Source organism: Aedes albopictus, chromosome 2 (genome assembly GCF_035046485.1).
Source record: "Aedes albopictus strain Foshan chromosome 2, AalbF5, whole genome shotgun sequence".
Classification (NCBI taxonomy): Eukaryota; Metazoa; Arthropoda; class Insecta; order Diptera; family Culicidae; genus Aedes; species Aedes albopictus.
Genome location: NC_085137.1, coordinates 9,988,647 through 10,005,829, shown reverse-complemented (window position 1 = coordinate 10,005,829; position 17,183 = coordinate 9,988,647). Strand labels below are relative to the sequence as shown.

At 38.7% G+C, this 17,183-nt stretch overlaps 2 protein-coding genes and 1 pseudogene across 2 annotated transcripts in view; 1 reads left to right on the top strand and 2 right to left on the bottom strand.

Moving 5' to 3' along the window:
• LOC109429860 (zinc finger protein 91-like) overlaps positions 1–8,912 on the bottom strand; it is a 35,815-nt gene extending 26,903 nt beyond the window's left edge. The window contains exons 1-2 of the mRNA XM_062847529.1: positions 8,428–8,912; positions 7,154–8,368 (exon numbers count right to left, since the gene is read on the bottom strand). Of these exons, the coding sequence (XP_062703513.1) occupies positions 7,154–8,368; positions 8,428–8,775 (1,563 nt within the window). The 5' untranslated portion in view covers positions 8,776–8,912. The remainder of the gene's footprint in view (positions 1–7,153; positions 8,369–8,427) is intronic.
• A 2,901-nt stretch (positions 8,913–11,813) lies between these two features.
• Positions 11,814–12,886, top strand: LOC115258603 (small ribosomal subunit protein eS17-like; annotated as a pseudogene).
• Positions 12,887–14,900: 2,014 nt separating this feature from the next.
• On the bottom strand, positions 14,901–15,332 carry LOC109398306 (protein dpy-30 homolog). Its single transcript, XM_029860357.2, has one exon. It carries the CDS (start codon positions 15,276–15,278, stop codon positions 15,042–15,044), a length of 237 nt encoding a protein of 78 aa, XP_029716217.1. The 5' UTR covers positions 15,279–15,332; the 3' UTR covers positions 14,901–15,041.
• Between the last annotated feature and the right edge of the window lie 1,851 nt (positions 15,333–17,183).

Below are 17,183 nucleotides of genomic sequence, written 5' to 3'. Positions count from 1 at the left end.
ATATTGCACTTTAATTTACGTTATCAACTCAACAATTATGTTGTTATTATAGAAAAAATATAAAACGATTGTAAAATATGTTTACAACGGAAAAAATGAAAAATCAAATGTGTGATCTCTTGGCTCCTATTACCGCTCATGCATCCATTCACCGCTCATAATGGATCCATTCACCGCTCACTGGATTATTTTTTCATGAAATCACAGAAACTGTTCATTTATAAAAACTAAATAACTTTTATTTACCAATGTATTGATGATTCATGACGTTCAGTTCATCCTGTTTTGTCAAAATGGAATCTTTAACGGGTTTTACCTGTTGGATATTTTTTCCGCTGTTTGCCCTGAACAGTTCCCTTGTTGTCCTGCAGCGCAGTGTGAGAAATATTTTTTCCATAACGTGATTTCAGGTACACCCATATAAAAACTTGGTGAAATGAAAGTTTTTGATTGTGGCAGCATGTTACATTCACTTTTGTTACGATACTTTACTAACATTTGATCATTTTTGTATGATTGACCCAAAATGAGCGGTGAATGGGGCATGAGCGGTGAATGGCGACCTCACGGTATGTCGCGTGTGGAAGCATGAAAATTGAGCCGTCGAAAGACTGCTTCTGGTGATAAATCTAGATAATATGATCGTTTAAAAATAAACATAGGAGTTCCCTAGTATGTGTTTCTCCAGGTGGTCACTCCGATGGCCAAAGCAGACCAGAATAGTCAAAATAGTACACAATCATGAAGTTATAGCCGTCGAATGTCCATCTTTGTTGCAAAAACATGGAAGTCCCTCAATGCGATTTTTTCCGGTGGTCACTCCGGTGGCCAAATCGGACCAGAATGGTCAATTCTTCTTTTTAATGCCAGAAGCCACATGGCCATGAAAAATCATGAAGTTAGAGCCGTCCAATGCCTATATTTGTTGCAAAAACATGAAACTCCCTCAATACGAGTTTCTCCGGTGGTCACTCCGGTAGCCAAAACAGACCATTGTGGTCAATTCTTCTTTTCAATGCCAGAAGCCACATGGCCATGAAAAAACATGAAGTTAGAGCCGTCGAATACCTATCTTTGTTGCAAAAACATGAAACTCCCTCAATGCGGATTTCTCCGGTGGTCACTCCGGTAGCCAAAACAGACCAGAATGGTCAATTCTTCTATTTAATGCCAGAAGCCACATGGCCATGAAAAAACATGAAGTTAGAGCCGTCGAATACCCATCTTTGTTGCAAAAACATGGAAGTCCCTCAATACGGGCTTCTCCGGTGGCCAAAACAGACCAGAATGGTTAATTCTTCTTTTCAATGCCAGAACCCACATGGCCATGAAAAATCATGAAGTTAGAGCCGTCGAATGCCTACCTTTGTTGCAAAAACATGAAACTCCCTCAATACGGGTTTCTCCGGTGGTCACTCCGGTGGCCAAAACAGACCAGAATGGTTAATTCTTCTTTTCAATGCCAGAACCCACATGGTCATGAAAAATCATGAAGTTAGAACCGTCGAATGCCTATCTTTGTTGCAAAAACATTGAAGTCCCTCAATACGGGTTTCTCCGGTGGTCACTCCGGTGGCCACATAAGACCACAATGTCCAACAATATTTTTACATATCACAACAATATGGAGCATGTAAAATTATTGAGATTTCATCATGACTTAACCAACGCAGATGTGTTTAGCGTGGAAAACCATTCAATTTCGTTACAGTCAACTCGTTGGCCATCTTGTGGGATCCCTGGAACCGGTTCCAGAAGGACGGGATATAACCAGAAACATACAGAAATAGTTCTCGGCAGATTGTATTATGGCCTAAAGAAGTTTGATGCAAAAACTTCTATCCTGCAAATAATATGAATGTGCTTTCTAGCACATTATCGTGAAAAACATTACTTTCCGGATGTTCCGGATTTCCGGAACCGGTTCTTAAGAATTAGTCAATATTAATGTCTTTAATCAAAGTCCACGTGAATACCATTCCAACGATTCTTGAACGATCCTGATTACTTGTTTGGTTGCAAAGTTATAGCTTGCCAAAGTTAGGGTCTCTAAAGCGGCATTTTTCAGTTGAAGCAGGTTCCCGGTGGCCACAGTGACCAAATCCGGAACTCTCCGGGGGTTTTGAAAACTAGACATGTGTGGCTTTCATTTGGGCCAAAGAAAATCAAAATCGGCCCAGCCACTGATTTTTGAGAGCCGTTCAAAGTTTGGGGTCAAAAATGACCCCAGGGTCTTATTTGTAACTTTTTTTATGGGAGCTCCCCTAGGGGTCGTCCAATGTTTTGGATGAATGGAAATGATAGTTTTCCACAAAAAAATAATTGTCTGAAAATTTCAGATTCCTAGGCCTTTCGAAACAAAACCTACAGCGAATTGAAAATCGGAAAAGGTCAAAAAAGACCCCAAGACCTTACTAAGGTTAAAACGCATATTTTTATTGAAATTATGTTTGATACAGTATACTACAGTATTGGTACAAAGTAGTTTTCTAAATAACCCTGGAATTTGAAATGCAGTATTATTATAGATAACAATGTCCAAAGTAGCCCCCATCCGGTTCTATATGACATGTGTCCGATTGGTGTATGAACAACTTTTTGTTTATTGATGGATTTAGTTCAAATTTTGCATACATCCTACATACATACTCACAATTATTATGTCTAAAAATTTTGGAAATCCATTCACTACTCTGGGAGTTATAATGTCATAAAGTTGAAAAACCATGAAAAAGTGTATAAAGAAGCCCCGCACGACGGTATCAACTTTTTCATTTACTTTTTTGTGAATTGTGTTGAGTTCAAATGCAGTTTTGTGATTATAGAAAATTTTGGATGATTCCGCTGTTAATTAAATAATAATTCTCCTAGATGTCAGAAGTTAACGAAGTTTGGGCCCGCACGAAATTAGGGCACCCCACGGTAGTAGGTATCACAAAATACAGTGTCGCTTACTGTTCCAGTCCCACCCGTATATTGTGGAAGCTCTAAAAATGTAATGTTTTGATACTTTTGAAGATTACTCAGTGACAATTATCAGAACTAGCGTTTTAGCCGGTACCCGATCAGAAAGACATAACAAAAATCTAACACAATTATATCAACGGTTGATAGCTGTATCAACGTTTGTTATATTTAGATATATTTGAGTAAACCAATCTGAATTCATGTTTTCATTATACCAGAAATATAACAAGGTCAGTTTTAATAAACATAAATGTAAGTAGATTATCTTTATATCACAATTATAACAAAATGAGGTATAATTTTGAATATGAATCAAGAGTAGGGTGGCCCACACTTATATGAAAAACAAAAATTTCGAAAAATACCAAGTCTTACCTCCTAAATCAGATGTGTTGGACTCCCAGAAGCTACGTTCAAAATTTGAGCAAAATCGGTTGAGCCTAAGGGGGCGCTCAAAACGCTTGAAGTTTGTATGGGAAAACTTGGCCAAATGTATGCAGAAATTTTAAGTTTTCGAATTTTGCCGCTAGGTGGCGCTGTAAGCGTTCAATCATCAAACCCTTTGGTATTATTGTAGGTGACTATATGCCAGAGAACTTTGTCGAAGACCGCGAAGTGATCCGACGGCTGTGAAAAAAGTTATACCCTAGGCAAAGTGAGGCAAAGTATTGAGATTTCATTATTGATATTATTCCTTTACATGTATTGGAAAAATAAAAATAAAGTTTATCCTCACTTTTCCTAGGGTATAACTTTTTTCACAGACGTTGGATCAACTTGCGGTCTTCGACAAAGTTGTTTGGCATATAGTCACCTACAATAATACCAAAGGGTTTGATTATTGAACGCTTACAGCGCCACCTAGCGGCAAAATTCGAAAACTTAAAATTTCTGCATACATTTGGCCAAGTTTTTCCATACAAACTTCAAGCGTTTTGAGCGCCCCCTTAGGCTCAACCGATGTTGCTCAAATTTTGAACGTAGCTTCTGGGAGTCCAAAACAACTGATTGAGGAGGTAAGACTTGGCATTTTTCGAAATTTTTGTTTTTCATATAAGTGTGGGCCACCTTAATCAAGAGTGTATACTATTTTTGTTAATTTTAGTTGGCATGAACAACATTACATGGAAAATAAGCATTTTACTTGATTTTTACGAGCGTTATAGTTCTGAGAACATTATTATGTATTTTAATTTTTAAGATTTTGAACGAGCACTATGCTGAAGAAAGTGAGTAAGCTATCGTCACCTCATTCGACCTGCAGAATAAGCGGGTTTATTCGTTTTCACGACCGTCATTGACCAATCGAGAAAAAAATACTATCGTGAAACCTATATGGAAGCAAAAGCATTTCAGATCATATAAAAATAAGACGACCGTACACGCGATTCCTCATGGATTTTAATTGGTTATTTCTATAGATTGAACAACCATTTTAAATGATGATGATGAACCTTGGCGTTTTAGTGGAATACCTGTAAGTAAAACAAATCGGATCTTGTCAAATACGAGACACTGAAGACGACCTTACAGTTGAGGTTGAAATACGTAAATGTCAAAGGGTACAAAAGTGGATTTAAAAGGAATAGTACTTAACCCGATTTTACTTGTCAGAAGAATGTTACAAAACAAATTATTTTTATTTACACCAAGTCATCAGTCTATTTGTGTTTTAGATTTACATGTTGAAATGAAGTTTATGTTACGAGAAAGATCGTTCTTTGGTTCAACAGTAACACTTACGCATTGTTTTAGTGTTTTGTTAATTTTAAACAGTATGTCTCTCTTAGAATGTCTATAAATGAACATATTACTGTATAACTTCTTTGTTATCAATAGGGTTCCCAAAATATACGCGATATTATCATTGTCGATTAAAATTCTTTTGACGTGAAAAAAGTTCTCGTTGACATTTACAAACGAATCATCATATGCAAATTTTTCACAAATTGATTTAGTGCAAATTTTAAAACCGTTGCAGTACCATTTTCCGACATCATTAAACTCCTTTTGACTTACATCTTCTTCGCATTCTACATCTGGCAGAACTGCTTTTATTCTATGATCATATTTATTATTCTGTCGTGATGAATCCCAAATATTTTTGATCCATATCTTTGAAGGATTGTTATTGTTATGCCCATATATGGGCGACTAGTTTTTCTGACATCATCTCAAAACAATAATCAAAAAATATCGCAAGTTACATTGTGCATTTTGAAAGTTATTTCAAGTTAAATACCAATTTTGTTATGATGAACCGATGTTGATCATCTACAGCACTGGAATCATCTTCAAATAACTCTCTTTTTGAGCTTCCATTCGATGTTGTGGACAGAAAACTTATCAGTCGAACGCCTTATGTTAATACACAGTTAATGTATCTTATGTCGTCGCTAGTCGTCTTTTGCTTCTCTGTGTTCATCTCTTGTATCCCTATGAAGTCTGAATTATCCTTATGTCCACCGTATCATAACATAGTTTATATTACATTCAAATTACTACAGTTTTCCATGTTTCTAGATCCTGACAAAAGAACAAGATTAAATTTTAATTCTGATCACACTATTGTTTAAAGCAACATAACTCCTGCTCTTTTGCTTTTATTGTCATAATATCGTCTAAGTAAGGCCGTAAGGCAAGGTCGGTTAGTTGGTTATTGTATTAGCAATTAAAACTAATACAGATCATTCATCAACTATGGTGTACTCATCCCTAACGGAATCTATAAAAATGAGAAACTAACTCATTTTAAAATAATGATTTTCTTCATAATCTTCTAATAGCAGTTAATTTGAATGTTAACATAAAAGCTTCAACTGTAAGCAAACTTGTCTTATTTTTATAATGCCAACTACATTGAAAACGTCAACGAATAGAACCTGTCACGATGTCAACCTAGTCAAGTAGTGAACCATTTCTGTCGAATTCAGTCAAGTCGCGACGTTCCGGCGTCAAAAATTTGATGGTTAATCACACGTTGGAAACAGAATCGTTATGTTCTTACCTTAGGTGTTTTTATGATTTTTACTCACGATTCCTCTTTATTCAATTCCGCTGTTTATGATGCATGGTGTTTTGCCTTCGGGTGTGGTGATAGAAATACTCGGAGTAGTTATTTTGCTCATGTAAAAGGAAAGGAAAAGAAAAGAAGGAAAGGAAAGGATATGATTAGTAGTTGTTATTCAGTACAGCAGTTTGAGAGGCTGTGGTGATACACTGGATTCAGTTTCTATATGGCTGGTCGATTCGCAAGATGAAAATATATAACAATCCAGTGTATTCACTCAATGGCTATTCAGAATGGTTCCACGGACATGGATAGCAAATCATTAAATATTGTAACATATCGGATGTGTTTTTAAAATGGTTCGTTTATGTTATGTACCCTTTCCATAAAGTACGAAAACACGCGATCGCGAGATAATGATTTACATCCCATCTTCAAGGGATCACTACAAGCTCAATGCATCATTCTAGCCCTTTAGAATATCAGCGTGAATTATTATTACGCTGTTCAACTATTAACATGCTTAGGAAAGATTATATTTTAACAACCTCTTACTTGTTCTCCCAAGAATCCTGCCTCGACCGAGTTGGCAGGACGCTGCCCAAACCCTCTCTGAACTGAAGGGCAGGGCAGGATTACTAAAACGAATCTTCTAGAAGTTATTATACAGATTCCCCTAGTGATTCCCCCAGGAATTCATCCCGAAGTTCCTTAGATATGTTTTTCGGGACTCCTGAAATTGGGAGATGTATGTTGTGATGTACGAGTAGGTATCAATAAATGATAAGAATGTGGTAAGGAAAACATCATAAACATTTAGGGTAAATTAATATGACAAAGAAACCCTCGAAATTCTTAATTAAACTAAGGATATTTTGAAACTTGCAAAAATGATTAGTCTTTCAACGATTCTGAAGCAGCAACGATATGTTCAGGAGAAAGGAGAAACGGTCGAGTCGAAGCTGATCAATTGATTCGAAACGGATGGAAGCACTGGATACCTCCGAACTCAACAATGTCTTCTCATGCCAAATCTCATATAAATTTCAATTACAATGCGCAACGCGTAGACACTACTGATCGCGCTTAAATGTTACAATTTTCCTAAATACCAAAATGAAACCTAAAAAGCTTTCATATGAGTATATAAGCTCATCCCTAAAAATGTGCACTTACCGCCAATGGCACATCATCGTCGTCTTCACTGTGCGACAAGGCCTCGCTCTTCACATCCACCTCGTTGAACTCGTTCAACAGGGCCTGCGGTTGATCAGACGTATCGTGTCCCTCGTCATCCTCCACTTTAACAAAGACTTCTTCCGGTTCGATTTTGACCTCAAGGTCGGTATTCGTGTGTTCGAGTTCAGTCGTTTCAATTACTGCGCTCAGAGTATTGTCCGCCGTTTCTGAATCGGACACATCATCGACGAAAGGAATTTCGTCGACATCCGATTGATCTTGGCAGGAAATGATATCCTCATTTGAAGTCATTGGAGTAGGGTCTGTTTCTAGCGGAGGTTCTGATGGGACTGCTTGATCCAACTGCATTTGAGTATTGGATTCCTGAACTGACGGACTTACGAGAATGCTTTCATCCTTCGGCATGTCCTCCACCTGAACGATTGGCAAGGGAGCCTTCGCCTTCTTCGGTGGCTTGGGTTTCTTCGATCGCGGTGGAAAATTCCACACCAGTTGCTCCAGCCCCAGTACTTTCCAGTGGTTTCTTCGGTGATGATTACTCAAGAATTCAGCCTTATTAAAACTATAGCAGCACAACTCACACTGAAAGGCCCTTCCTCGCAACTTACTGTGAGCTTGTAGTTCCTCGTCCGATTTGAACACCCGGTTGCACAAAGAACACCTTGGTCCGTCGTCGTGGACGTGCATGTGGGTCTTCAACGCGTACATCGTGTCGAACACTTTGTCACAAACCGAACAGATACGCCTATCGTGACCTTCAATGTGGCGCACCATGTCCCTTCGGTTCTTATACCCTTTCCCGCAAATCTGACACACGTGGGGCTTCTCCTGTGTGTGCACCTGTTTCATGTGCTGCTTCACCGAGTAGGACGTCGGAAACACAGACGAGCACAGGGGACATTTGGCTCCCTGCTGAGTGTGCTTGTAAGTGTGATAGTCCAGCGATATCTTCTCCTTGAAAGCTTCCGGACAGTACGAACACTTGAATGGCTTTTCGCCGGTGTGCTTCCGCAGGTGCACCATCATGGCACCTTTCTGCACGAACCGCATATGGCAGTGCTCGCACTCGTAGTCTTTGATCCCGAAATGAAGCTTTTCGTGCGGTTTCAGCTGGTAGAGATATTTGAAGACCTTACCGCAAATTTCACAGGACACATTGTGCTTGGATTTATCTCTGGGACGTCCTCTTTTCTAAAATAGAATTTGTGTTAAGTTCTCCAAAAAAAAACAATATTCAACCTCTCACTCACCTTCGGTTCCCCATCGGGAGGAGATTCCTTCGATTCTTTCCGGGGACGACCCCTCCTTTTACGTCCGAGCGAAACTCTCTGCTTTCGACCATCGTCAGAGCCACCATCCTTTGACGGATCAAAATCTTCATCGTCACCGGATGTGAAGCCAAACTCTCTGGCATCATCCGAATCTGCATCGCAGTGTTTCGACTGGTGCTCTTTCCGCGATCGAACCGGTCTTTTATTACGGATGCCATCCTCCAGCGTTCGATACTCTTGCTCATTGTGGGGAAGCTTTTCTGGTGCTTCATCGTTTGTATGGCTAACAGTACTCACTTCTACTTTCACTAGATCACTTTTGGACATTACGTATTATAAATTAAACCGTATTTCAAGAGTATTAACTTAAAAATTCCATAATTTCATAAGGAAAAGTGAAAAACATTGATGCTTTGGGTTGTTTTGTTTACTTTTACGAAACTAAAAACTGGCTGCATTCTTGTTGATCGAGAAAAAACAGTGCTGCCTTTTTTGGAATCCGAACACACTCTGAAAATTCTTCACGTCGTTCGTACGTGAAAACATACGTAAATTTTTTCCATCGCACTTTCCACGTAACAGCTACGTGGATTGTGAGTGACGGAACTCAATTCCTCGTATCTCAAGGTCACTTATGTCGTTTTCGTTTTTGCGGTGGTGCTACACCGGTGTAGCACTTTTGCACCGAAAGTGTTCGTTTTTGATTTTCGTGCTACACCGGTGCAGCACTTTTTCTGCACCGCACATGATAGTGTAGCACTCAAAAAATCGGGAGTGTAGCAGGTGTACACCGTGTCCACCAATCAGCGTTTGCAAAGTTGTCAATATTTTGGTGTTTATACACGCACACCAATGCAACTGCACCGAAAATGTTCGTTTATTCAGCGAAAAGTGTAGCACGAAGCGGTGTAGCACCGCCGCAAAAACGAAAACGACATTAGATTTCACGTAGCAGCTACGTGGAAATTAATGTCGTTTTCGTTTTTGCGGCGGTGCTACACCGCTTCGTGCTACACTTTTCGCTGAATAAACGAACATTTTCGGTGCAGTTGCATTGGTGTGCGTGTATAAACACCAAAATATTGACAACTTTGCAAACGCTGATTGGTGGACACGGTGTACACCTGCTACACTCCCGATTTTTTGAGTGCTACACTATCATGTGCGGTGCAGAAAAAGTGCTGCACCGGTGTAGCACGAAAATCAAAAACGAACACTTTCGGTGCAAAAGTGCTACACCGGTGTAGCACCACCGCAAAAACGAAAACGACATAAGATAAGTTTTACTGAAGGCTTTTAATGGTTATTGCCTGGCATCCTTTTAATTAACTTTTCATTTCAAAAGATGTATCGGGACATAACCTAATTCCAATCACTTTTCTCGGTTCCTAATTCCATTCACTCTATTTGTATTGCATGGTGTAAATGGAATTAAGAATCGAAAAAAAGTGATTGGAATTAGGTGATGCTACGGTAGATAAAAGCAGAATGCTAAACTTTTTATATAATGTGTCCATATATTTCAATTATGTCTACATGAAAATTTGAATTGAATTTGTTAAATAACACATTTTTTTGCACTTGGTAACAAAGAAAGGACGTATGACTTTTAATAGACTTGATCTCCGCATGCTCTGGTCTCCATGTCTCGGTGCTTCTAGTCTGTGCTATCCGTACCTGAAATTCCACATAATCTTTTCAATGAGCCCTAAAACAATTAAATAGTTTTATAAAAACCTGTACATGCTCGAGAAGATGAAATGATGATTGTTGCTGCTGCTTGCTAACTAAAATTTTAGGTTAGAAATTATTGTTTACACTTTTGAGTGGCAGTGGAGCACTCATTTTCGCCCAACAACCACGTAGCATTGACGTGAAAAGTAGGCGGAAATACGCTACGTGAAAAATCACGTAGCTTGTACTACAAACATCAGTGCCGTTTACTAAGGCGCAACGTGAGTGCCATATGGGTCCGGTAAATCTCAGTTGAGTGACGAAAACGGCAGCTTACGTGATTTTTCACGTAGCATTGACGTTTGGATTATTTTGAGTGCAGTGTTTTGTCGTTTTCGTTTTTGCGGTGGTGCTACACCGGTGTAGCACTTTTGCACCGAAATTGTTCGTTTTTGATTTTCGTGCTACACCGGTGCAGCACTTTTTCTGCACCGCGCATGATAGTGTAGCACTCAAAAAATCGGGAGTGTAGCAGGTGCACACCGTGTCCACCAATCAGCGTTTGCGAAGTTGTCAATATTTTGGTGTTTATACACGCACACCAATGCAACTGCACCGAAAATGTTCGTTTATTCAGCGAAAAGTGTAGCACGAAGCGGTGTAGCACCGGCGCAAAAACGAAAACGACATTTGATAAAATTAAATCTAGATTGAGTTTAAATAAGGGCGAAAGTAACATGAGAGAGTTCTCTTCATCGACTCTCTCTTCTTCAAATTAAAGTGACAAGATGCAAGTATGTGTTGTGACCGGACGTGTACAACGTTTTCTCCAAAGCCATAATGTTTGCGTCTTCTCTTCATAAGGTTCGTTCAAAGACTGAAATGCTACTTTAAAAGAATGACAATTGCTCTAAAAGCAAGGACTACTATGTTAATTATTTTCCACAATGTATCTGACCAGATCTGATTGCTCTATCCTTCTCAACATTACTTCCCTCTCCTACTCTCATTGAGTTGTATATGTTACAAATGAATTATTTTTGTCGTAGCTTGATTTATTACGGTAAATAATTTGCATTGTACAAATGTTTAATTTACGCTTCATATTCCTTTTAAACATTTTTAGATTTTTTCTTCTGATATTTACACAACAATCATGCATCCTATTGATTAACTAGGTATACGATTGATCGTTATTTTTTTATCTTTCCAATTGTACAAATTTTCAGATTGAATAAAAATCTCATTGCTCAACTTAGTTCAAATCAATGCATTTTTTTTTTTGCAGTGCCTATTTTTTAAATACCATGCTCTACATTTGATAATATGACTTTTGAAACACCGCCAATTACAGAATAAAACTAAATTAATACTTTATGAAATGACATGGCACATATTTATCTAACAATTTTTTCTAATAACTAATAAAATCAACTAAACATTAGTGAAACTTTGTATTCACGCAGAGAACCAATAAGTTTTGTTTAATAATAATATACGGATCTACATCCAGAATGTTGAAAATTCGAACATACGATGTGAGAATTAACACCAGCAGAAAATCTTTCGTTGATCATTCAATTCTCAATGCCGATTCTTTCGTAAAGGACTTTTTAAAATTGGTGTTGATTGTTCCAACTGATGATGAAAATTTTACTCTTTGGAAATCTCCTATCTGTCTCACTGTTTCCTCTACTTTAATGCACATCAAACGCTCTCAAAAGCTGCCTATGCATGCATATACTGCCAGCATCTTGGTTAGTACACTACAGTACAATTGATTTAGCTTCAAATGCTTATTTTAACAACTGTTGATTATTTCAAGACTATATTTCAAACGTTCAATCATGAACCTATAACTGTTCTCCTTGCATCTTATCTTTGACATTATCAAAATTCAAAAATCATCAATACGCACGAGAAAAAAAATCTCATCAAGGTAAGCTATGACTTTTGCTATTCTCAAATGTCAAAATATTTCTCCAATTTGTTCATTGAATGCCTCCCTTCAAATCTGGCTTAAGAGAAAATAACAACCAAGGATCCTGCTTTTCAACTTCCAGAAGTTCAATATCACGGAGGCATTCCTAGTTTGACTTCAACACGTAACTATTGAATCGTAATCATTCAGCCATAGTATAGTGAAAAAGAAATCAAATAATGCCGGAAAATAAAAACAAATACCATGAAAGCCTCTACTCGTATTGTACTTTTCATTTTTTTTATATTTACTGTTCAATGAAATCTCTTTAGGTGTTATCTTAATATGAATGTATGGTAGGCACAAAGTTTCACGAGCTATACTCATTCATAGCTTTCTCATCAACCCTTTTTCCTCACGTTTTCGTAGTGAACGACAGCAGCGAAACTTGAATCAAAATGGGTAGCGTTCGTACAAAGACCATCAAGAAGGCCTCTAAGGTCATCTTTGAAAAGTACTACACCCAGCTGACGATGGATTTCCACACAAACAAGCGCATCGTCGAGGAAGTGGCGATCATTCTTACTAATCCCCTGCGCAACAAGACCGCTGGTTTCGTGACACACCTGATGAAGCGTCTGCGCCACTCGCAGGTCCGTGGTATCTCCATCAACCTGCAGGAGGAGGAATGTGAGCGCAGAGATAACTACGTACCGGAGGTGTCCGCTCTGGAGCAGAACATCATCGAAGTGGATCTGAAGACCAAGGAGATGTTGAAGCAGCTGGACTTCAACAACATCGTTGTCCAACCCGTCGGCGCAGGGCTACAGCCGTCGCAACTAAGTCTGCTGCAAGTCAAGATCGTTGGGATGCTCTAGAATTTCCCACATTCGCGTGAGAGAATAAAGAACAGTTACTCATTTTTTTCGTTTCCTAATTTGAGAAATACTTGCATGGACCAATCAACTCTCGTCTATTTGTTTGTTTCAATGGAGCAAATTTCAATAAACTAAAAGATCCATCATATTCTGAATTTAGCATATTGACTTTAATGAAAGTAATCTACACTCTATACAAGATGTATTTTAGTTTGTTACGTTTTTCTCAAAAACTCAGTCACTTGATTATTTTGACAACTCCATCAGTGATCATTCTTTCACTATCGGAGTGTAGTCCTATGTCTGCTTTCTCTATCAGAGTAAGATTTCTGTGGTACTCCGCCTTCTCTATCGGAGTCCACGGAACCTCTGCCTTCTCTATCAGGGTCCAATCTATCCTTCTGGTACTCCGCCTTCTCTATCGGAGTCCAGTCTCAAGGGATCTCTGCCTTCTCTATCAGAGTCCTGAAGGATTTCTGTGGTACTCCGCCTTCTCTGTCGGAGTCCACGGGACCACTGCCTTCTCTATCAGGGTCCAATCTTATTCGTCTGGTACTCTGCCTTCTCTATCGGAGCCCAGACTAACATCTGTCTCTCTATCATACCGCAGCACTTCTAACCGGTGAATTGCCGCACTCTACACAAAATTTTGAAATTTCATACCATTTCCACTCAAAGCTTGAAAATTCGTGTTTCTTCTAATTTGCTTCATTAGTCCGTCAAAAGATTTACTCCCGCTTGTGGAAGACTCGACTACGCCAATGTTGTGACCGGACGTGTACAACGTTTTCTCCAAAGCCATAATGTTTGCGTCTTCTCTTCATAAGGTTCGTTCAAAGACTGAAATGCTTCTTTAAAAGAATGACAATTGCTCTAAAAGCAAGGACTACTATGTTAATTATTTTCCACAATGTATCTGACCAGATCTGATTGCTCTATCCTTCTCAACAGTATGGTTGAACTTTTTGGTCATAAATCGCTAGATTGCGATGCAATCTAGCTTCTAAGTCTAAAAAAGTTCGATTGAATTTGCGTCTTGTCACTTTAATTTGCAGAAGAGAGAGTCGATGAAGAGAAATCTCTCGTGTTACTTTCGCCCTTATTTAAACTCAATCTAGATTTGCAGAAGAGAGAGTCGATGAAGAGAACTCTCTCATTTTACTTTCGCCCTTATTTAAACTCAATCTAGAAATCTAGGTTGAGTTTAAATAAGGGCAAAAGTAACATGAGAGAGTTCTCTTCATCGACTCTCTCTTCTTCAAATTAAAGTGACAAGATGCAAGTAAGGTTGCACTTTTTGGTCATAAATCGCTAGGTTGCGATGCAATCTAGCTTCTAAGTGTAAAAAAGTTCGACTGAATTTGCATCTTGTCACTTTAATTTGCAGGAGAGAGTCGATGAAGAGAACTCTCTCATGTCACTTTCGCCCTTATTTAAACTCAATCTATTATTATTATCCTACCTGTTAGTTTACACTCTGTAACAAAGCAAGGAAGCAATTCTAGAAAATTTAACCCTTATGTGGCCGACAGGATACCCGGGTACCCAGCGCCCATTTAAAAAGCACGGTGTAGAAAAAAGCAAAAAGTTTGTCGGACACATAACGGTTAATGTTGTTTCCAATAGTTTTGGTCTCTTCGTCATGGTTTTTTTTAAACCTGTCCAGCTCAAAGATGGCATCAAGTCTTTCCAGTCTTTCCCAACCAAGCTGAATTTATTATACGACCGAGTTTCGTGCAATTTGGCCAGCTAAAACCCCTCATTACGAAACATAACAAACCTGCCGATAATACCCAAAGTCATCCTATTTGAACCTTGAAAACTAAAATTCATTTTAAATAATAAAAACATTTCGAATGAGAGTGAAATACTTAATAATAGAGTACACTGCATCTTCAACAGTGTATTGAAAGTAACCACACTATTCTTGCTTGCAAGCATTACAAGGAATTCTGTACAAATGTATCTACAACCCTTAGTTCGTCAAAATTATTTATATTTTTCATCAAATGTGTGATACACTCATTATAATTTCAAAAGGTAAATTCTATGTTTAAAACAACACTTACAAAGAATGCTCCAAACGTTGATAGGGAATTTTCAGACATACTGTGCGAATCTCAGCCCTCTTCTGTGCCTCCATTGCTCTCGTCGACGCGGCTTTTGTTCTTCATTAGGAAATTGGCCAAATACTGCACCGGATCCTGGGGTCGTTCTTTGGCCAGTGCTTTCAGGCCTTGCAGCAGGATGGGATTAACGGTCTGGTCCAGGTATTGACGCGTCGGGAGCGACTGGAGGTCCCTACCGGACGGTTTACGTCCGCTATCGTTGGTGGATTTGTTCTCTTTTTCCATCATTATTGGTGACTAGACAGAGGAGGGAAGCGGCAGCCCTGGGAAGATAACATAGAAGAACCAAGAAAATAAGAAATATTATCTAACCAGAATACCCACTTCGAATGAGTGTAATCATTTTCGTACCTTTTAATTCCGCCCTATTTTGCTTATCCTTTGACAGATACAATAGACGTTCGATAAGTGCAACATGTTTACGTTTCAGTTACCGAAAGAAATTCGCTAACTGCAACGACTGACAGCGGTCAAACAGATGTCAAATGCTGTTGGACGCAGCCAAAATGCACTCAAAAACATCGCATTGCAACTCTGTTGACGTTTCGTTTTTGACAGATAGCGGTGCGATAACTGCAAAATTGTTGTAGCGGACTTGCAGTTAAAAAGCATTGCAGTTAAACCGTTTGCACCGAGCGAACGTCTACTGTACGCGTATTTCGACTACCACTTATAATCTTCCTCAGTGTCAGTGTCAGTGTGACTGACACTGAGGAAGATTACAAGTGGTAGTCGAAATACGCGTATCTGTCAAAGGATAAGCAAAATAGGGCGGAATTAAAAGGTACGAAACTGATTACACTCATTCGAAGAAATACTAGATGGAAGAAAATTGACTAAATAAACAATAGGACGTTCTTATTTGCTTCGATTTGTAAATCATTTTGGGAAATAGTAACGAGTTGCAAAATGATTATTTTTACAGCACGAGTCGTACATTTATCCAACGAGGCTTGCCGAGTTGGATAATTAAGACGAGTGCTGTAAAAATCGAGTTTTGCAACGAGTTGCATACAATATTATTTGCAATGACCTAAACTATTCACTGGAATATGATGATTACCATCAGTATCATCGTTCTTCCCATTTGGTTCAATGGGAGTACCCACGTGTTCCATCGAGCTAGACATGAAATTTAGATCAAGCAAGCCGTGCTATAACCGTCACAGTTTTCCAAGCACTTGACGCGGAGACCGAGGTTGTCAATCAGACAATTGCATTATGATTCATAATGCAACCCAAATGAGTTGCATTATGAATTATAATGCAAATGCTGGATCTAGTAAAGAAAAGTAGGCCGTAGTGATACTGAAACGGCAAGTGTAAAACTAATTTTATAGTGCAGAGTTGCAAAACAGTGCTTTTTAGTTCTAGAACTTTATTCATTATTATAGACCCTTAGCTTCCATTTGGTCGATGACCTTTTCATAATACAGTAGACGTTCGCTCGGTGCAAACGGTTTAACTGCAATGCTTTTTAACTGCAAGTCCGCTAAGTGCAACAATTTTGCAGTTATCGCACCGCTATCTGTCAAAAACGAAACGTCAACTGAGTTGCGATGTTTTTCGGATGCACTACAGCTGCATTGCGATGTTTTTGAGTGCATTCTGGCTGCGTCCAACAGCATTTGACAACTGTTTGACGGCTGTCAGTCGTTGCAGTTAGCGAATTACATTCGGTAACTGAAACGTAAACATGTTGCACTTATCGAACGTCTACTGTATTTAATATTCTTCCACCACCGATACCGTCTCAAGGAAAGTTCACATAGGACAGATATGATCATAACCGCAACTTAGCCGACATAAAGAAAATGGCTTGAAAAATGGCATCACTGCAGTTCATAGTTTGCAAGCAGAACTGCTGATAGGGCACTCAACATCTGATAGAAATTTGTATTCAAAGAAAAACACTTGAAATAGCATATTTTCTTCTGGATTTTATCTCCACTTGAACTAGCCATAACAACACTCACTTTTATCACTAGAAATCTAAAAATTAAACTATTTTAAACAGTTTTTACGGCTAAACTTACTAGAAGCGATTTTTTGGTTCCTGTCTTACAAGCGGCTGCGTACTTAATATTTACAAACGTTCGCATTTCGCAAGTCGGCCAACGCGAACTGTGACAT